This window comes from Argentina silus (assembly GCF_951799395.1).
Source record: "Argentina silus genome assembly, chromosome: 5".
In the NCBI taxonomy this organism is placed as follows: domain Eukaryota; kingdom Metazoa; phylum Chordata; class Actinopteri; order Argentiniformes; family Argentinidae; genus Argentina; species Argentina silus.
The window spans coordinates 1,780,218-1,803,269 of record NC_139659.1 but is presented as its reverse complement, the minus strand read 5'-3'; the positions used below and the strand labels follow the sequence as shown (position 1 = coordinate 1,803,269).

General features: G+C 45.6%; 1 protein-coding gene across 1 annotated transcript in view; it reads left to right on the top strand.

Moving 5' to 3' along the window:
- Positions 1-379: 379 nt before the first annotated feature.
- The window catches only part of hcn1 (hyperpolarization activated cyclic nucleotide-gated potassium channel 1), a gene marked incomplete at both ends in the record, with an annotated part of 67,184 nt that continues 44,511 nt past the window's right edge, over positions 380-23,052 (top strand). The window contains 2 exons of the mRNA XM_083669529.1: positions 380-735; positions 6,762-7,185. Of these exons, the coding sequence (XP_083525655.1) occupies positions 380-735; positions 6,762-7,185 (780 nt within the window). The remainder of the gene's footprint in view (positions 736-6,761; positions 7,186-23,052) is intronic.

The following is a 23,052-nucleotide window of genomic DNA, read 5'->3' as shown; positions in this document are numbered from 1 at the left end:
CATTAATGACTGACTTGAAGAACTGAAGTGAGGAAGAGTTCATCTTTCTTCCTGCCAGGTCTGCGTCCCACAACCAGGAGAGAGGGGAGGCGTGTTATGAACTACATTATGGAAATTAAGTGCACGAGCCTGTGCCAGTTACACCGCAGTGGCGCGCGAGGGGTTGAACGGTAAATCCGGTCGGTAGATGGCGGTAACCCAAGAAACCTGATCCGCCAGGTTCACCAGAAGTCTGCCTCAGTTTGCAGCATTCGCAAAGGAGGCAGCGAAGCTGAGCAGTTGAAGGACATCAAATGAAACAAGAGAGCTTACAGCGGGTCCTCTTGAGTTTTGCGCGTAGCCTGTCCTCCGAACCAGGAGACAGTACGTTTTGAAAAACATGGAAGACAAATCAAATTCGTTCTCCAGCAACAAAGAAGAGAAAGCGGATGGGAATAATGTATTTCAGAGGCAAGACTCGATACAGAAGAATAATATGGGGAGCCAGAACATGAAAGACCACGGCAACTCAGTGGGCTTCAAGGGGGAAAGGGAAGAAGCCATGGTCGGGTTCGACGATTTAGATGGTTCAGCCAGGCCGTATGGTTTTATGCAGCGGCAATTTGGGGCAATGATGCAGCCCGGTGTCAATAAGTTCTCCCTGCGAATGTTCGGCAGTCAAAAAGCCGTGGAGAAAGAGCAAGAAAGGGTCCAAACGGCCGGATACTGGATCATTCATCCCTATAGCGATTTTAGGTAAGGAGTGGAAAGTCACCTTCTTACCCATGCCGTCACCCACTCAGCTCCGCAAGACTCCACATCCACCTCTGTCATCAGTGCGCGTACGCATCGCCCAAAGCGTAATCTCTATTGAGGCAATTACATGGGTGATTGTGTTACTATCAAAATGTGATCGTATTCATATGATTCCATTGCAGCATTTGCATCATAGAGATGAGGAACACTGGGCAATAGATGAGTCTGTGAGATGTCCTTGGAAAAGGGATGGTGAATGTCACGAGCTGAATACACAAACAATCATTGTTTCACCACAGCACCAATAAGAGTCTTGATTGCGACAATATTCTATTGTAAGGTATCCTACCTGTGCTTAACATGACAGTAACGTTACAACATCAAAATTGTAAACATTTCATTAGTACTGGCTGCAGGAATGAAACGACGAGGAACAGTCAGGATGGCCTCTTATGGAACAGAAATATATGCGGTAAATTCTTGTGAGAAATTGTCATAGAGATTAGCATAGCAATCCGCGTCAAATGAACATTTAAAAAATAACAATTAGAGGGAATGAACAGCCGCTATTTGAGCAGTCTCGTGGAGACAGTGGACTCCCGCCTTTAAAACAGTGAATTATGAAAAATATTGAATTAAAAATGCACAATGCTCTGACGTTTAATGCACCCTTTGAAATAAAGCGACCTATAACTGCGCCTAGGCTATATAACGTGATGGAATGTGTCAGTTGGTTTTCCGGGAAACAGACACCCATTACAACGACTGATCTTGTGGAAAACCACAGCACCTTCCTTTGTTTAGACGGTTTAAATGGATAGACTTTCAGATAATTGGTTAATGGGTTCCTCTTACCATTGCGCCTATTGTTTCTGTTCAACTATTGGTCTTCCATCACGCCTCACTGTCATGTCTCTCTCTGCATAGACTAAACGACCTCATATTGCGCATTGACAGAAAACAACCGAATGGGCTGCAAATTGCTATAAGTGAGGATTTCTGTCAATGTATGTCTTCAGAGAAAGAATAAGCGCCTGGTGGAGTACAATGATAGTTAGTTTGAACGTTGGGCTCTTGATTCATTTGTTCATGTACAGCTTTGCATTGTGGGCTACAGTTATGTATACTTGCCTTCTGCATACGGCAAATCGCCTTATGTTGTAGGCCTTGAGTACTAATGATATGTAGTCTTCAGATAAACGTCCTGGGCGAAAGCCTGTCTTTATATTGTCAGGAGTGATTGCAGGCTCAGTGCACGTTTTCCATCACCAGTAAGTTTCGGTTCACCAATTAAACAGTGCATACGGTGCTCCCTGTTCCACTCGTGTCCCCTGGCAGACTTTGATGGAGGCTACACCCCCTTTTTTTAGATCTTCACGAGCGTGCTGGGACATGTTGATTTCTCCCTTTAACTCGTCGCTGTCCGCGGTGCTGAAACGCTCGTCTGCCCGTGGGTGAAGCCTCAGCCAGCACGACCGGTGCGGTAGACGGCATATTGTATGAAATTCCTCATTGCAGTGGATAGCTTCAAGATGCAATTTAGGGCCTCATAATTGTTTAATAGACTGTTCCCAGATTTGTATATGCTGGCCATGCATAACATAACATATATCCGCTACCTCAGAGGAGCTGAACGCAAACACCATTCATTACACTCTTCTCATAGACACTGTATGCTAATTCTTTACCTTTTTGTGTTTTCTGTGAGGCACTGAACACACGTAATAGGCCTACTTCATGTGGGAAGGGTGCACTGCAGTGGAGTAAGGGTCATTAGAGTGTACAATGAAGGTGATCTGGGATTAGACGTATGACATGACAGTCAATGAGTTTACAGCGGGCCTGAAAACAATTATGTAACAAGAGTGACCTTTCTGCCACATACACAAAGGGCAGATCCTGACCAATCTGGTGATATGCACGGCTGCTAGTGACTGTTAATTACACAACAGTCTCATTCATCAGATTTCATAATTCAGAATGTAAGTTAAGATGAATTCATAATGTAACACTGTAAAACGTTGGACTGGCTTCGGCGGACGGTACACAGAGGACAGGGGCTCAGCTTATACTAAAGCAATACATTATTTTATATGAAAGTCCTGACTTCTGAAAAGGGGGTGGGGGTGGGGGTTGGGGGGTGGGGGGGTCTCTCCACTGTCATGTGTTCACGAGTTCAGGTTCATATCCTGACCTCCTGACTGGGTCTTCCACTGGGCTTCAGATCAGAGAAAGTGTATAGGTGCCTGGGCCAGTGAACAGAGAGGAGCCAATGACAGTGCCAGAGCTGGCTTCCTGGCCATAGAACACAGAGTTCTATGGCCGTGCTACAGTATAGACCTACGCTGTAGCCTCACGCTACAGAGCTAGCAGACACACAGGGCTGCTCTGGCTTGGCAGGTCCTCATGTAGCTGCTCTGGCTTGGCAGGTCCTCATGGAGCTGCTCTGGCTTGGCAGGTCCTCATGTAGCTGCTCTGGCTTGGTAGGTCCTCATGGAGCTGCTCTGGCTTGTCAGGTCCTCATGTAGCTGCTCTGGCTTGGCAGGTCCTCATGGAGCCTGAAAGTTTAATCCCTTTGTCTTTGTTATTCCATTCTTGTCTTCGGTGCCTAGAATGACAGGAAACGACAGTTGCGTAACTCGGATATGTCATCGGAGGCCTTACTACAGTGTGTCCTTTGCCTCGCAGCGGGTTCATAATGACCATAGCAACTAGCCTACGACAATATGCGGCGGTGTAATGGCAAAAACGGCCGTCCTCGAATGACAGCGTCATTCACATGTGCTTTTGTGTCCCTTTTAAAAGCACCCGAAACTCAATATCGAACATATTCTTAATACAGAGGCTACTTAAAGATTCATGGCTGGTTAGTAATGTTAATTATTCATGGATTTGAGAAAAGGCCTCATGCTTGGCCTGGTCTTGCCCTGGCCTGTGTGGAGGGGCTTTTGTCTCCAATGGAAGTCTTTCAATATGGCCCTTTTATTAGTCAGCCATGCAATATGACATCGCTGGTCTGCTGGTTGATCACTTGATCAACATGCCGTTGCTTTCATTCTAATTGCATTTAACAAATAAATGTGGCCTTTCTATGAGCTTCCCTCACCTCACCTCCCCTCACCTCCCCTCACCTCACCTCACCTCACCTCACCTCACCTCACCTCCCCTCACCTCACCTTCTCTTACCTTCCCTCACCTCCCCTCACCTCACCTTCTCTTACCTTCCCTCACCTCACTAAATCACTCACACATTTGATACATTCCGAATTCTGGAAATGACCAGAAAATCATTGGACCTGAATTAAAAGCTAATTTCCCCCATTTTTTCATTTTGTGGGCCGCTTCAAGGAGCAGGGTGTAAGCTTGACGGAAATGTGCCGCCTCTGGCCACCGCAGCGAAATTCAGTTAGAAGTTCCAAACAACAACATCCTCCCTAATAATAATATAAACCCCCAAAATGGACTTGCAGTGTCGGGCATTAGCTGTTTGGCATTTGCTTCTGCATGAGCGCACGATTTGAAGAGGCAGCCACCAGAGACCGAAAGAGGAATATCGGTTCACTCCCCTAGAACACCGCTGGCAGTGCTTCCAAATAAACCGTGTGTCGGGTCGGACACTCTATGTTAGAAAACGCTTTCGCGGGACCAAAACAGCATTCGTAAATTAAATATTTCTGTCAAGTCATCTCATTCCCTGATTCCTCATTCCCCACCAATTACACAAAGCCATGACAACCGTTAGGCAGCTTTTCGAAAGCTTGAATGTTACCTACATTGTCGTCATCAGTTATAGCCGCAGAATATGTTTAGGGATATTGTTTTGTTGTGTAATAGGCCTAATTACAGTAGTTGAGAGAGAAATAAATTGTCAGTTATTTACCCCAAATTAACTTCTATTTTGAGGTGTTATGTTGTGCATTATTGATGCGTGTGGGTGTAGCTGTTTGTGCAGATCAAACAGGTGTGCTGTAAGTCTAATGAAGGTCCTTGTGTGAGTCTCTTCCAGGTTGGTGCCCCCTGGTGCTCCTTAATTAGCTGGGCTGCTCTGTTTTATTTTCGCCTACAATGCAGAACAATGCCCTAAATTCCATGCTGCACAGTCTCGCCACGAAATGTAGAAAACACACTTTCTTGATAAAAAAGGGGAAGAAAGTCCTGGTTTGGTGTGCATCTGGTGAAGGAGGTTGGCAATGAAAGAAACCGGTTGTATTCAAAATGGCCTCCTTTTAATTTGTTTGTTTCCTTCCCTTGATTCAGTAGAAATGAGACATGACCCTGACAGAGTGTACATCAACTACAGTATGGGGCAGACATATAGTAGGCCTCTTCTGGGGACATATAGTAGGCCTCTTCTTACTCTTCCGATTAGGGTAGGAACCCCGGTAGTTTGTAGTTCAGCCAACATGTCATGTGGTGCGGCTGTCTTCTGTGACAACGCAACACGAACGTCAGCCTCCTATCAGGACACCTCTAAAGATACCGTTGCTAGGAGTGACAGTATTATTTGCTTTGGTAGGCTGCCTGCAGAGACATCAAGGAATACAATGAATTGGCCGGTTAAGATGTGAGATATCTTCCAGTTTTCTTTTTTTAAAAACACAACCTAATACAGTATACAGGTACCTATATTTGATATATGCTTGCTATTTATTTAATTAAAAAGTGTAGTATGTGGTAGTTTGGCTAGTGGACTTCCAGTCACATTCTAGCAGTCATTTGGCTTGATTTACCTCAGCGATCCCTGGACACACAGAGTACCATGTCTGTGTGACGTGGTGAGGCAAATCAAACAAAGCTCAGTGTAAGCAAATCCTAGCTGACACGTGAGAGATGCCTCTTGGTGTAAAACTATCGAACGTGGATATTATTAACCAGCAAGATGACCGTTTAGCTGAAGTGCAGACAATTATCTGACAGATGATCTTCAGATATTTATAAAGCAAGGCCCCCCTACTGCTTCATTTATTTAAACAGATCCATTACAGGCCGGGCGCATCCTCAGCTCAGCCACTGCGTCACCCCAGAGTTTTTAGCAGGAGATAGGATTCTTGAAAGCATCTATTTTAGTTCATGGATGTGCAGCCGTTATCGGTGGCCAGGACATTTTGTGAAGATCTCCCCCGGCCGGGCGCCCATGAATCACTCTTGGCTTTGCTGATCACAAGGGAGAGCAGGGCACATTAACCCAGACCCTCCTAGGCAGGACTGGGGCCTCTCTGAATTTACCCTGCCCTACTGTACTCTACCTTACCCTACCCTACACTCACCCTGGCAATGACAACGTGAATATGTGTGTGTGTGTGTGTGTGTGTGTGTGTGTGTGTGTGTGTGTGTGTGTGTGTGTGTGTGTGTGTGTGCGTGCGTGCATGCATAGTCTGGGTTGGTTGCCATCACTAAGAGTTAAGGTTTTTTAAGCTTACATGGATCAGAGATGGCACATGATGGCTCCTTCCAAAATATTGTATAGAGGAGTCAGCATGTCTCCCAGCCTGAGGCTCTTCTGTTGCTGTAGGTTTCCCAGTGGTACTACTACTACAATCTGACCTCTCTTGTCTCAGGAAATCATATCTAGGGGAATATATACAGTGGTCGAGTTGTAGCGCTGAAACAACGTGAAGAGCAAAACAATGGAAAGGGACATTTCAAGATTTCATGTTTGATGGATGTCCATATTTAAACTCATTATTGTTTGGAATATGCCTCATCATCTTAGTTTACATGTTCCATGACATATGATCGTTCATTCATCTCAATTGTGTTTGACAATACAGTGGGAAAGCTTTTGGACGAGTATTGGCTTCATGCGTTTCCGTATGATTACATTTCAAGCCCCCAAGGGCGTCTCTGTCTGGGAATGATGTGTGGGTTTGGACGTACGCAGGCATATGTTCTCATACAGTACATGCCATATGTTTGTATGCACTACACATGCCTTGCACTTCTGCCTTAACACACGAAATCCACTCAAAAGCGATTATAATTCTTAACGTCTCATTTCTTCTTTTTTTGTTTCGTTTTTTTTCCAGGTTCTATTGGGACTTGGTCATGCTTGTCATGATGATGGGCAATCTAATCATCATTCCTGTCGGAATAACGTTCTTCTCGGAGCAAACCACAACCACCTGGCTCATATTCAACGTGGCGTCGGACACCATCTTCTTGGTGGACCTGGTGATGAACTTCCGGACGGGCATCGTCAACGAGGAGAGCTCAGAGATCATACTGGACCCCAAGGTCATCAAGATGAACTACCTGAAGAGCTGGTTTGTGGTCGACTTCCTCTCATCCATACCAGTGGATTATATCTTTCTAATTGTGGAGAAAGGGTTTGACTCTGAGGTGTACAAGACGGCCCGGGCCCTGCGCATTGTGAGGTTTACTAAAATCCTCAGTCTTCTGCGTCTGTTGAGACTTTCCCGACTCATCAGATACATACATCAGTGGGAGGAGGTAAGGGATACGATGACGTGTGTGTGTGTGTGTGTGTGTGTATGCGTGTGTGTGTGTGTGTGTGTGTGTGTGTGTATGCGTGTGTGTGTATACAGCATCTGATGTGCGTGTCCCTCTCTTGACAGAGAGAAACAAAGAGAGAGAGGGTGAGAGAGAGAGAGAGAGAGAGAGAGAGAGAGAGAGAGAGAGAGAGAGAGAGGGAGAGAGAGAGAGTGAGAGAGAGAGTGAGAGAGAGAGAGAAAGAGAGAGAGAGAGAGAGAGAGAGAGAGACTTGGCTATATGTGTGTATGAGAGAGAGAGAGAGAGAGAAAGCTCTTCAACCTTTGTTCGTATGCATGTTACAGAGAACCTCTCCTTCACCAGATGTAGAGGTTGGTTGAAAGAGCTTTCTTGCTTATCTATGGGCCAACAATAGGTGATGCTTTCAGTTCAGTAACATAAGAAATCCATATTCAAGAGGCCAGAGGTGGGCAGTGAACAGGTTCCCTTTCTGCCGGGCCCTGAGCACACAGGCGGAACGCCCCGGCTCCACTTCCACATTTAGAATGATGAGTGCGAGGCGGGGAGACCGGCCATTTCACTCCGTGACTCACCCCATTCACCTAGCTTCCGATGCTCTCTCCCCCATCTATCTTCCAGTTCCTCAGTTTCATTGATTGGTCGGTTGATCACGTGGCGTTATTACGGCGACGATAGTTCGCACAAAAGCTGATCCAATTACGACACTCCAGGACCCGGAGATATTCGGAGAATGGGAAAGCTTTGATGTACAGAGTCACTGTAAGGTCTGGAGTTTGAGTGGATTTATGGTGCTTAACATACAGTATAGGGTTGCTACTCAAATCACTGGGGATTATGTGTTGTATACTACGTACTGCAGATTCCTGATTCAGTAGAACTACAAAACATCTGAAGCGGTTCGTACTTTTTTTTTTTTTTTTTTTTTTTCCCGAGTGCCGTGACTGAATAAAGAACACTATCTCCTGCTGCTCCCTGCAGAGTACATGTCCAAAGCTTCACTACAACAGTCTCTTGTTCCTCTTTAAGTCTCTGCTATTTAGCAATGACATATTTTCCCTTCACAATTAAGGCTTAAATTACCATGACACAATTGCTTTGTTCAAACAAGGGAGCTGCTCTCCTCTCCTCCCCCCCCCCGCCCCCGCCCCCGCCCCCACCCCCATCACCATGATGGTGATTCTTCAATTTAACAGAAAGCCTGGCACACGCCGCAGCTCTTGCGCTGTTGCCAGGGTCGACAACCTCCTGCGTAGTTTATCTTTGGCACCGGGTGCTCTCTCACCCTACGCCGTGGATCTCGCCCACCACGACAGGCTTTTGGAGGCATGTGATCAAATCTGTTCATGGGCAGCAACACAGGAAGGTCCACGTCTAGTCTGCACAGCTGTGCCCAGAGTTGGAATGCCGTGCGACGCAGGGCAGGTGGTTAGAAACAAAGACAAACGGTTAAAAACATACAGAGGGTTAAAAAGATACATCTGTGGCGGGGGAAGAACATCTGTCACAATGTATGGACACAACAGCAGAGCATGCTGCCGTTTCAGCCCAGAGTTCTTCATCGTTGACGTTGTTGTTCTCCTCTCGACAGCCATGTTGGGTGCATCAGGGTTTTTTTGGGGGGGGGGGAAACGTACTGCATTCATTTTGATATGACCAAACAAAAAGGTGTGCGATGAATAAACTAGAAGTGAGCCGTACATATTCAGTTGAGTCAGAGGGAAAGGCTCTCAGTAGCTCACACACACCAAACTGTCGTAGCGAGTTAGCCCTGCGGACGGCAGATTAGCCCGGCAACGGAGAGACAAGCGCAGTCCCCTGCTGTCATAATGGGCTGGATGCAGCCGCAGGAGCAGCAGCGCGTCATTAAATTAGCCCTGTCCTGTGGAGGAGGGATAAGAGGCAGGCGTGCCGCCGACTGTCGACCGGGACCTGGAACAGGCGACCCCTGCATTCCTGACATTCTTACGCCTGCCCCTGGTCTCCCTCCATCAGTCCCTTCCTCCCTCTGCCTGCCCCTGGTCTCACTCCATCAGTCCCTTCCTCCCTCTGCCTGCCCCTGGTCTCCTTCCATCAGTCCCCTCCTCTCTCTGCCTGCCCCTGGTCTCCCTCCATCCGTCCCCTCCTCCCTCTGCCTGCCCCTGGTCTCCCTCCATCCGTCCCTTCCTCCCTCTGCCTGCCCCTGGTCTCCCTCCATCCGTCCCCTCCTCCCTCCGCCTGCCCCTGGTCTCCCTCCATCAGTCCCCTCCTTCCTCCGCCTGCCCCTGGTCTCCCTCCATCCGTCCCCTCCTTCCTCCGCCTGCCCCTGGTCTCCCTCCATCCGTCCCCTCCTCCCTCTGCCTGCCCCTGGTCTCCCTCCATCCGTCCCCTCCTCCCTCTGCCTGCCCCTGGTCTCCCTCCATCCGTCCCCTCCTCTCTCCGCCTGCCCCTGGTCTCCCTCCATCAGTCCCCTCCTCCCTCCGCCTGCCCCTGGTCTCCCTCCATCCGTCCCCTCCTTCCTCCGCCTGCCCCTGATCTCCCTCCATCCGTCCCCTCCTCCCTCTGCCTGCCCCTGGTCTCCCTCCATCCGTCCCCTCCTCCCTCCGCCTGCCCCTGGTCTCCCTCCATCCGTCCCCTCCCTTGGCTGCAGAGACAGAGACAGAGACAGAGACAGCTCCTTATCTCATCAGGGCCGAGCTGAGCCCAACACAGAGCAGAGCTCCAGACAATATTACTGTCATCCATTAGAAAACTCCATAGGAGCTGACTCTGTTGTCATCCATTAGAAAACTCCATAGGAGCTGACTCTGTTGTCATCCATTAGAAAACTCCATAGGAGCTGACTCGACTCTGAGCCATTACTGTTACCCATTAGGATTCTCCAGTAGTTGACTTTATTGTCATCCATTAGGAAAGTCTAGTAGTTGACTTTATTGTCATCCATTAGGAAAGTCTAGTAGCTGACTCTGTCATCCATTAGGAGAGTCTAGTAGCTGACTCTGTCATCCATTAGGAGAGTCTAGTAGCTGACTCTGTTGTCATCCATTAGGAAACTGCTGTAGCCGGCTCCACTGTCACCCACAGCCGCTGAATCTTACAGCTTAGGGGTCTTATCTCTACTTGTATCGAACTACTTTGCTCTTGAGAGACAATGACGTGCATTTGGTTAATGAGACAAGGAGAGAGAGAGAGAGCTGTGTTAGCCGGCTCAGATTGATATGTAAAAGCAGTCTGGCGAAGAGGAGGGTACAGATGGAGAGAGAGCTCCGGAGAATCCCCCCGGCTCCGCGGGCCACATCTGTCTCATCAGCGGTGTGCATCACAACACCAGCCCTCTGGCAGATCACAGCCCCAACACAGAGACTCAGGTTGGGCTTGTGGCCATCTGGGCCCATCTGCACCTAGAAGACTTAGCATTACACTAACGAAAGCATCCGTTTTAGCACCGGGAGGGAATGTGTATGGGGAATGGTTTTAGTGTGGCACATGAGAGGAATGTGTATGGGGAATGGTTTTAGTGTGGCACATGAGAGACAGAGACATAGTGTGCAGTGTTTTGATGTCCTGCACATTGCCCCAATGGAGAATGAAGTGATGATAGATTCCGTTTTAGTTTTTTCCTACAAAGGATATTCAAAGCTGCCATCATATAAATATTCTCTTCTTTGTCTAACCCTGAGAAATTATTTAGTGTGAAATAATAAATGCATTTATTCAGGAGCTGGAATGACGCAAATTGAATTAAAGTAGTGGTTATAATATTTATAATTTGATTACCAGATCAAGGCCTAATTAGTAACCAGTCGATTTATAAAAAGAATGATGTTTTAGGGCAGATTTTATAGAAAATGTTTATGGTTGTTCACTATCAAAAGTACAGATCAATTTTGAGCTTGGATATTATAAAGTGGCCCTTATCTTGGAAAGGCAACACCGGGGGAGTCAACTGATCTGTTTAGAGGATCAACAATCAGCCTGTGTCTTTAAGGAGCCATCTACCTGCGCTAGGTCACCTTATTGATTCATCAGTTGGTTGGTAAATTGAACTGAAAAGGGGTTAAATTTGAGCCGACCGACCTGTGTATCTCGGTCTCTGAGTGGAACAAGGAGGGGGTCAGTGCGGTGTTTGACTGCAGTACAGATCTGGTACGGTTCGGTTCAGATCGCTGCCCAGCACCATTTTCCCCTCTTGTTTGCCTACTGGACCAACAGACATTTTAGGTCTTGCTGACGTTTGTGCATTCTGTGCACATGGAGGAGCCTATCCGGTTACCAGATGTCATTGATGTTTCTAATCATTCTCACTGTTGGTTCTTATCAAGTGGGCTGTACTGTAAAATCAAGTCAATACAGCAACATGTTATAGCAGTAGTGAATCGGGGGTGACTGTATGACTCTGCAATAAAGCCATGATGTATTTCACCAATTGATGTCATACTGTATAACCTACCCCACATACAGAAGATTCAGAAATATCGGTTTCAATTTACAGGAAGCCAATTTCTCCAGAAAGACATTATTTTTTTTTTCCTGTGTGACATTCTGATTCTGATTCTGATTCTGATTCTGAATTCTGATTCTTAAACATCTGTGGTGAGAGGCCATGGCAGAGCAAAAGGAGAGGTCATTCCTCAGGATGACATTCCAGCCAGTGCCAACGATCAGGCTGCTTGCTGGTGTGCTGCGCCACCCCTGCTCCACCTGCCACAGGATGAGGGTCATGCCAAGTCCTCGGCGCCACCGCGGGACTCGGGGAACCGAAACGCTGAGTCACATTGCCCGTCAGCTTATGTGTGTGTGTGTGTGTGTGTGTGTGTGTGTGTGTGTGTGTGTGTGTGGTGTGTGTGTGTGTGTGTGTGTGTGTGTGTGTGTGGTGTGTGTGTGTGTGTGTGTGTGTGTGTGTGTGTGTGTGTCTGTGACAGCGGCGACAACGATTCCTGTGGTGTATCGCCCTGATTCATTTCCTGTCATGTTCGCCGTTTCCTGTTGGTTAATTATAGCTTGTAAGGACAGCTGCTGACAGCGAAGAGCAGTGATGTGTATTTTGATGTTGTAAGGGTTTTGAATTACCTGTTTGTGCTTCATTGTAAAGCACTTACAGTACTCCAAGAACGTGTAATTACCGGGTATTGTCTGAGGATGACAGCATCGTTTTTAAGTGTTGTGTGCCTTTAACAAAGCTTTAACGAAGTTGAGTTTTGTTCCTGTAAACACAACATATTTGCCAGAGCAAATGGCAGCCATACTGAGGAATACAAATCAAAGGAAAACCCAAATCTTATTATGTATATCCTCAAATGCCACATGAACCGAGGGGACACATACGGAGCAGTGGGAAGCATCAGGTTATGTGACGAACAGGATGATTTGCATATGCAAATACCGCATGGTATTAGAAGTATCATTGGCTGAGGGATTGTGGCTGGCTCCCTCTGTTGCGTAGATGGATGTTACTATAGGCTACAGTCGCTGTGCACGGGAGCTGTGGAGCTTACGCAGATCTGCCTCCACGCCGGTTGGAAAGCTGCTGTCTGCGGGAGCCTAAAGACCTTTGTCATGCGGTGACTGGGTGCTGCCTGGATTTGACATATTTCTGAGGGGAATTCTTCAGGGTACACAGGAGGTACAGCCTCACCATTGGCAGCCATTTTGCTGCTTCTCCTCAGTTTCAGTATTATTGGTCTGTACTGCACAATCGGTAATAGATGAATAGATAACAGGTTCTCTCTAGGTTTGTAGGAGTAAGCCATTATTGTGATGCACATCCCGCCTGCACAGGGTATCCTGCTATCTCTACATATTTTCACAGTGAACACATTAAAGCCGCGATCCGTTTTGTTGTCTTTCGAATTACGGATTGTGGCTTTAAGAAATCCCTGTTTGTTCTCTGTATTTGTTTGAGGTAATTAATTAAATGTGTTCCAGCGGTGAAAGGCCAGTTTACTCCAGAACCCTAATGTGGTGGTGAATTCAATTTCCCAAACAGCTCGCTATCTTTGTGTCTGAAGATATTGCTAATGCAATTTCATCTTAGTTCCTCTCAATTAACAACTCATCTTCCCGAAAGTGTTCTCTGTGCTTGGGCCTCGCCGAGCAGACTACAGTACATGCCTGCTCGTATTGTGCTCGCAGAAACAAACCAAAAAGAACTTGTGGTTTCTTGTTTCAGCTCCTCTGGCCTCTAGACACTGGAGGTCTCCCTGGGAGAACACTGGGTGCCTTGTCCACCTCCAGTGGTGATAACTGAAAAAGACTAGTCTTGGCCTCAGGCTGGAGGACCCAATTGCTCGTTGCATACACTTCAGTGATTTTAGAGGAGGGCTCCTCCAGCAGATTTAACCCATTTCCCACATATTTGCCAAGCCTCTTTGTTGTCGTTTTGCATTTGCTTGATTTTTCTTGATTGCAATCTACATATTAAAGACCATATTTATATGGCCCGAGCCCAGATATAAAATGGAACCTCAATGCTCTTCAATGACAGTTTGACAAACAGTACCGCTATTGGAATTCCTATGACAAAGACATGGTTGTCAACAAAGGCAGGTGAAGCCTTTGACTACCCTAAAAGATTATTCCCTCAAAGATCACATTACATATCAAAGGCTGGTAGATGGAAAATTGGACAGGACAGGCTCATTGTGATGGATGCAATGGAATACTGTAAGTAATGGCATCATACATTCTTCATTCTGTTCCGTCCACTACAATGAGCCTGTCCTCCCCATTTCTCCATTCAGCAGCCTTCGCTGAACTATACTGAATACTATATTCTACTCTACAACTTGAGGAATGGCTACAAAGGCTGAAAAAGAGGTTATATCATCCGCATTCGTTTGTAGGGATGGTGCCCTGCCAACGGTCTCTGTGTTCTCTCAAACGGGAACAGAGGAGGGAGCAGATATTTTCGCCAGCGGGGCTATCTTTCGTTGGGGAGATACAGAGCTGCTGTTCGAGGTCCAGTTACCCAGATCTTCCTTGCAGTGTTCATTCTCAGCAGCTCTCCTCTCACACACAATGATCGCGTGCCAACTGGGGAATCTACTGTACTTGGACACTTCCATTTTTGGAACTTGGTCTATTTGCGGCACACATGCTTTCCCTTTTTTTTCTTTTTCATCTTTGGCGACATGCCTACCTCTCGAGCTGTGGATACATTCCATCCATCCATCCATCCATCCATCCATCCATCCATCCATAAATCCATCCATAAATCCATCCATCCATCCATCCATCCATCCATCCATCCATCCATCCATCCATCCATCCATCCACATTTACATTTACATTTACATTGATGACATTTAGCAGGTGCTTTTATCCAAAGAGACTTACAACAAGTACATTTGTCTAAAGGAAGTGAATCATCTATACATCAGTCATCATAAGCTAAAATCTATGCTCAGGTCAGGTGCCATTGGCAGTCACAATGCTAGAAAAAGGAAGGGTTATTATTATTATTATTATTATTATTATTATTATTATTATTATTATTATTATTATTATTATTATTGTTATATTATTATTATTATATTACCTGGCGGTGCCAGGTGGCCAGCCGAGGTGGAAGAACAGAGTGATCGGGCTGGGGTTTGGGGGCTTACAATTGCTTGCAAGGAGGGAGGGGCTGTTCCCATACATACATACATACATACATACATACATACATACAAACAAATGTTTTTAAATCCAACTGCATCTCTGAGGTCTTTGTGAGGCACTTGCACTCACATGGCCCTCTAAGTTGCAGGTGGAGTGGAGTACATTAGGGTGCTAAAAAGCTTTCCAAACTTCCATTAACATTTTTCATCTGGATCAAATAACCCCCTGGCAAATACAGTCCAGTACATGCACTCTGCTGCACCAGAGAACAGAGAAAAAACACATCTCTCGACCTCTGAAAAAAAGATACACTTCCTTATTGACATCTGCTTGCTTTATGGTTCAGACAAGTCTCATGTTGTCCACGTACAGTACAGCAATACATCACAGTTACGGTCCCCCTGGAGATGCCTCCTCTTCTCTGAACTGTACAGTCCTGTACTGTCTGGGAACTCAACCACGGGAGGCTGGTGGAGGTAGAAATCGGAGGATGGGCTCATTGTAATGCATGGAATGGTCCATTCCATGCATTACGATAAGCCCATGCTCTGATTTCTACCTCCACCAGCCTCCCCAGATCTAAACAACATCTACTCAGCAAGCATCAAAGTACTTCCCTAATCAACTGATGAATCATGACATACAGTCCATTCGGAAAGTATTCGGACCCCTTCACTTTTTCCACATTTAGTTATGTTACAGCCTTGTTCTATAATAGTTTAAACTCATTTAGTTATGTTACAGCCTTGTTCTATAATAGTTTAAACTCATTTAGTTATGTTACAGCCTTGTTCTATAATAGTTTAAATTCATTTTCCCCCCTCATCAATCTACACACAATACCCCATAATGACAAAGCCAATTGAGGGTTTTTTAGAAATGTTTGCTAATTTATTAAAAATAAAAAACTTAAATATCACATCTACATAAGTATTAAGACCCTTTACTCAGTACTTTGTTGAAGCACCTTTGGCAGCGATTACATACCCTTCTTGGGTATGATGCTACAAGCTTGGCACACCTGTATTTGGGGAGTTTCTCCTATTCTTCTCTGCAGATCCTCTCAAGCTCTGTCAGGTTGGATGGGGAGCGTTGGTGCACAGCTATTTTCAGGTCTCTCCAGAGATGTTTGATCGGGTTCAAGTCCGGGCTCTGGCTGGGCCACTCAAGGACATTTAGACACTTGTCCCAAAGCCACTCCTGCGTTGTCTTGGCTGTGTGTTTAGGGTCATTGGAAGGTGAACCTTCGCCTCAGTCTGAGGTCCTGAGTGCTCTGGAGCAGGTTCTCATCAAGGATCTCTCTGTACTTTGCTTCATTCATCTTTCCCTCGATCCTGACTAGCCTCCCAGTCTCTGCCACTGGTAAACATCCCCACAGCATGATGCTGCCACCACCATGCTTCACTATAGGGATGGTATTAGCCAGGTGATGAGCGGTGCCTGGTTTCCTCCAGACGTGGTGCTTGGCATTCAGGCCAAAGAGTTCAATCTTGGCCAGCTCTAGGAAGAGTCTTGGTGGTTCCAAACTTCTTCCATTTAACAATAATGGAGGCTACTGTGTTCTTGGGGACCTTCAATACTTCAATACCTCGACACAATCCTGTCTTGGAGGTCTACGGACAATTCCTTCGACCTTTTGCTCTGACATGCACTGTCAACTGTGGGACCTTATATAGACAAGTGTGTGCCGTTCCAAATCATCCAATCAATTGAATTTACCACAGGTGGACTCCATTCAGTCGGAGAAACATCTCAACGATGATCAATGGAAACAGGATGCACTTGAGCTCAATTTCGAGTGTCATAGCAAAGTGTCTGAATACTTATGTAAATGTGATATTTCAGTTTTTTATTTTTAATAAATTAGCAAACATTTCTAAAAACCTGTTTTCGCTTTGTCAGTATGCGGTATTGTGTGTAGATTGATGAGGAAAAAAAATAATTGAATCCATTTTAGAATAAGGCTGTAACATAACAAAATGTGGAAAAAGTGAAGGGGTCTGAATACTTTCTGAATGCGAAGTATTTGTATGGCACATGATAGAATGTGATGTAAGAGAGCAAAAAAAAAGAAAACGTTTGTTTTTCACAAGATGGTGATTGCTTAAAGGCTTATTTCAAATCAGACAAACACCCTGATGAAGGTCTGTTGACAGAAACGTTGTTATCTTTCCACATAAATGTGAAGGAGCAAGAAAGCCAGTGTGCTCATTTTTTTCCCTTTTCTAAATCAGAGTGAAATGTGAAACTAGAAAGTGAAGTCAGTTGTCTCCCTGAGGTGGTCTCCAAAACCTACAGTATTATCCCAGCTGATGCTGCTTTTAGAAGTCAACGGCAGATACAGACCGAGGGGAGGGGACTATTTAGAAATGATACAGTAAGTAGAGAGATTAGGGTAATCTGGGGTATTTCTTTACTGAGATTGTTCGTGTGTGTGTGTGTGTGTGTGTGTGTGTGTGTGTGTGAGAGAGAGAGAGAGAGAGAGAGAGAGAGGGAGAGAGAGAGAGAGAGAGAGAGAGAGAGAGAGAGAGAGAGAGAGAGAGAGAGAGAGAGAGAGAGACATGCTGTGGTGATCTTTGGTAAGTAACGTATCACTCAGTAAACCAAGTCTAACAGCTGCTAGGATGAATCCATGATTAATCTTGAACACAGGAGAGTTTCATGTAAAAGAAAAAAAATCCATAATTGGCTCTGGATTTTCTATTTTTTATGAGGCACACACAGTACAGGAGGAGGCCCATTTGTCACGATGACATGCATGGTATGACAGACACACAGGACTGTACTGTAACGATGCTACAGTAAATCAATAGATGTTGTGAATTATAATCTAATTTAAGAAGTTAAGAAGTCTTCCTGCTTCACAGTTAATATCCCAGTGCACGTATCTGTTAAGAGAAAAAAAACTGACACAGATTTTTCTCGACTCTTCAATGCACTGCTGTCGTACAATATGCTTAGTATCAAACCGAATCAAAAAAAGACTCCTCTCATGTTTATTTAGTACAGTATGTCTTGTGAAGCAGTGAGCTATTCATGCCACCAGTGTATAAATAGGAGGACATTTTAAGCTGCTGTCACTGTCATGAAATGTCAACACTGTATACATAAAGAGAAAAAAGATGAGAAAACATGAATCATCAACCTTGGGAGCAGTGGTATTGCTCTCCCATGGGAGGATCCCACCATGCTCCAAGACAGGGGCTCTGAAATAGAACAGTGAGACAGCTTGGTACAAAGAACAAGAAGGGCCCGGCTCTGCTGTTGTTTACATGGACACAGCGGGTCAGACGGTGCGACCCAGTTCAATCCCTGCTCCCTCACATGGGCCCGTAATCCCTCCAAAATACCTTCTCAGCACACACACAACTCTCTAGCTCCCCCCTTCTATCTCTCTCTGTCTCTGTCTCTCTCGCTCCCTCTCCCTCTCCCCCCTTCTCTCTCTCTCACCATGCTCAACTGACTACTGTCGCGGGAGGACTTTGGAACTGCCAGTCAGTGGTCCGGAAAGCAGAGGCTATCTCAGCTTATGCCTGCTTCATGTCTTCTACTTCCTTGCCCTCACAGAGACATGGATTACACCGGAAAACACAGCTACTCCAGCAGCCTTCTTTGATGCCTACTCATTTTCTCATTCCCCAAGACTCTCTGGTCGAGGGGGGGGCACTGGACTCCTCATCTTACCTAAGTGGTCACATAATGTCCTTCCCTTATCACAGTAGCTTCCTCCCTCTCCTCTGTTCTCATTCTTCTTGACCTGTCTGCTGCATTTGACATAGTAAACCACCTGATCCTTCTCTCCAACCTCTCAGAACTGGGCATCTCTGGCTCTGCACTCTCCTGGTTGATCGCTCTTACCCTCACCATCGGGGTTCTCCAGGGCTCTGTCCTAGGGCCCTTACTGTTCTCCCTCTAGACCAAATCTCTTGGATTGGTAATTTCCTCACATGGTTTCTCCTACCACTGCTACGCAGATGACACTCAACTCTTTCTCTCTTTCCCCCCTTCTGACTCACAGGTGACAACACGTGTCTCTGCGTGTCTTGCTGACATTTCCACTTGGATGTCAGCCCACCACCTCAAGCTCAACCTTAACAAGACTGAGCTGCTCTTCCTCCCGGGGAAAGCCTGCCCTCTCCAAGACTTCTCCATCACAGTAGAGAACTCTACTGTGACCTCCTCCCAGACAGCCAAGAACCTTGGGGTGATCCTTGACAACCACTTATCCTGTGCGGCGAACATCACAGCGACAGCACGCTCCTGTAGATTCTTCTTCTACAACATCAGAAGGATACGTCCACTCCTCACCAGAGAAGCAGCACAACTCTTGGTCCAGACACTTGTGATCTCTCGCCTTGACTACTGCAACGCACTCTTGGCCGGGATCCCCACTCCTCCATCAGGCCTCTGCAGCTCATCCAGAATGCTGGCACCCGTCTGGCGTTCAATCTCCCCAAATTCTCCCGTGTCACCCCCCTCCTTCGCACCCTTCACTGGCTCCCGGTAGCAGCTCGCATCAGATTAAAGACCCTGCTCGCCTACCGGGCCCCTCCCTACTTGCAAGCAATGGTCAGCCCCCAAACCCCTGCCTGCTCACTCCGCTGGCCACCTGGCACCATTGCCTCTACATGGATGCAGCAGCCACGCGACTTGGTCACAGCTTTTCACTGACCTGGAGCTGGTGGAACGAGCTTCCCACTACTGTCAGGACTGCAGAGTCACTACCTATCTTCCGCTGTAGATTGAAGACCCATCTCTTCAGGCTACATCTTAACTGTCCCTCCTAAATACCTCTTCATCCCCACTACCCCCCTGTACAGTTTCTCTACTGTAAATAAATTAATAAAAAAAATTAGATTACTTTGTCTTATGATGACTGATGGATAGATGATTCACATACTTAGACAAATGTATTTGTTGTAAGTCGCTTTGGGTAAAGGCGTCTGCTAAATGCCATAAATGTAAATGTCTCTCCCTTCCTCTCCCTCTCCCCCCTTTTTTTCTCTCTCTGACTTTGTCTCTGTATCTCTCTCTCTCTCTCCCTATCTGTCTCGCTTTCTCTCTCTGTCTGTGTCTCTGTATCTCACCCCCCCCCCCCTCCTCTATCTCTCTCTCTCTCTCTCTGTTAGTCTGTTTTACCTCAGAAGACACCCTGGTTGGGATAGCCAGTCGTGGGATGATCCAGGGATTTGTCTAAACCCTATTAGCAGCAGAACAGTATCTGCCCTTTATACTGCTCTCCTCTGCAAATGGTGGAGAAGCCAATGACGGGGATTGTGTATGGTGTGCACAATGGTGTCTGTTATAGCTATTAATACAGTTTCAAATGTGGAAGGCTGCTGCCTATACTGTAGATGGCCATCATGCCATGGTGTCAGCTGGTGTCATAACTCATGCGTGAAAAGGTTACGAGTGGACACTTTGATTGTGATTGAAAGTGGGGTAAACAGTGTTGCTACTGCTGGGTCTTCATGTCCAACCACTGATAGCGAGGAACACGAGGCCAACTGATGAGATGGCTGGCAAGCAGAAGATAAAGCAAAGCCTCCCATTTTGCAGTGTGATATTGCAGGACGCAGTGGAACCTTCTGCTTTTCGTGTGAAAACATGCTGTGTGTGTGTGTGTGTGTGTGTGTGTGTGAATGTGTGTGTGTGTGTGTGTGTGTGTGTGAAGCTGTGGCCCTCCTCCCTTTGACAGCACTAAGCCAGTACTTCTATTACTGGCTTCTCAGAAGTCTTAACACATCATTGGGTAAATGGGAGACGATGCTCTGTGTCACTGTCTAAGTCTCTGTGTAAGACGTAAATTCGCTTAGTTGGTTATCACCCCTTTCAATCCAGTTAGTTTCTGACCTTTGCTCCTATGACCTGTGAGCTCATTGTAGAAATTGCATTAGGCCATACAAACCTGATTAATTAATTACTGGATGCCCTGCTTCAATTAACAAAACAACAACAAAAAATCGGATGAATAATTAATAATATGGTTAATGCATCGTTTTCTGATCGGGCCGGCCCGAAGCTGCATGGGCGAAGTAAACTAGGCACAGAGCCCCCAAAATAAATGATTGTAATGTTTTTATTATTTTCTCGTTATTATTTTCAGCAGGTATGAGCCACAAATTCGGGGATCTCATTATTTCAGTGCAAGCCGTTGCCGCAGAAGCAGCTGGCGTGAAAGCGGAGCACGGGAGATAATTCAAAGTTAGGAATCTCAGAGTTAGTTTAGATTTGTATATATGGAAAGGAATATATATATATAAGGAATTAACAAAAATGAAAAACGACAGATTTCATATGTTGTAGGTCAACTTTCTTATGGCTGAGGTAGGGCAGGATAGACACTGGTTGGCTGAGGTCTGATTGAGGTCTTAAAGGGGCAGTGTTTTTTGGAAAAGACAGAAGTGCAAATTATTTAATCGATAAAATACTATTGAATATGCTTTAAAGGGCAGTTTCCCTGACACAGATTAAGCCTATTGAACATGTTTTTTAGTCCGGGACTAAATTGAATCTGTGTCCGGGAAACTGCCCCTGTAGGTTTCAGATCAAACCTGGCCGATGTTTAAATGGCAGCATTTTCATTAAAGCTGAAGTCTGTCATTTTCCCAGGAGTTTCAAATATTGTACTGTATACAGTATAGACTACCCCTGGATTTGGATAAATATGATTTATACATTAATACATATCATAATTAGGTAATTACAACTGTCTCACTTTTCCATAACCAAAACAATAATGACTTAAGATAAGATCTCACTTAGGCCCCTAAATTGTTACTGTATTTAGTCATTGGACTAAAATGTAGCATAATATTTCTCATACTTGTCATGTTTGACCATCTAAAATGGAGGTTCGTACACTTGACACACCTCGATACTGTTTTTTTTTCTCCTGCTCGCCTCACTGTTCTGACAATGAAATCCGTCAAACAGCTAATCAAGTTTGTATTGTATGGCCCCCTGTAGTCAAGAATAATAATTTTCTCCGGATATATGTTAAGGAGATTAAGGCAAAAACTATAAGTTATGATGACACAGCTGATGAGTTATGATGAGACAGCTGTTTCCAGTATTTGGGCATCCCCAAGGCTTTGGGGCGGCCTTCAGTATTGTTTATAATTACATCCTGCAAACAGAGGGGTATTTAGAGACGGCGATGAAGACAACCACTGCCTCTGTCGCTATGGTTTTCTCCTGCCTTTGGTACTTATAATTATTCTGCTTGTTCCTACTGTATGTAGCTCTCTCAGCTGTTGAGCATGTTCGCTAGCAGCCCCCGCAAATAATGTAGTTACATACAGTATATACTCCCCCCCCCCCCCCCCGCAAATAATGTAGTTACATACAGTATATCCTCCCCCCCCCCCCCCAGCTTTACTGTATATGAATTACATGTAGGCTAGGCCTATGAGGTGAAAGTGTCCCCAAAATTTAGATTTCCCCCATTTCAAGAGAAATTACAATACTTATGGTATTGAAGCATGATTCATCTTTGGAATCAAGGCTGATCGAGCAGCTGAACACAACCATAAAACGTTGGTCCCCCCCCCACTCCTTAAATATTTTACATGTTGTAATTTTGGATGCTATAATTATCTCTGGTGGATGGGTTCTGGGGGGTCTGCTTCTGGGTTGGGGCAGGGCGTTGCATGATGTAGCATGCAGAAGGCTGCCCTCTGCCATCGCTCTGGGCTCTCCATCCTGCCCTCTTTTTAGGCTGCAGGAAGTTGATGAATTCATGGGATTATGAACTTGTCAAACCAATCCCCCGGACATGGTTCTGCAATCAAACAAAATAAACCAAATAGGTCAACTTATGGGAGATCGGATTTTGAATGATACACAAAATGGATTTGTTGGTGTGGAAAACCTGAATGTGGTTTTTCGGTGCATGGTTTTGTATGAATATTGTATTGTGGTCCAATGCTGCTTAAAAATACATGGAATTGCCAGAAAGTCGTGTTTTCACTTTGACCTTGGAGCCTCACTCACTCAGAATTTGTGAATCCATTTTTAGAAAACAACAGCACCGATGATAATGTTTACAATTCATGAATTCAAGTCAAATAGCAGAAAACGCATTATGAGATGAGTATGAGATGATTTGTCATTCAAAACACGAGGCAGTCTTGTTTTGCCATCACGAAATTAGTCCCCTTAGACTCACATACCTTCATTTGCTTTACATCTTGCAAAATTGCTTCATTGCATAACAGACACAATCAAAACATTGCTTTATCGTCATCAAGGATAATTATGAAATAT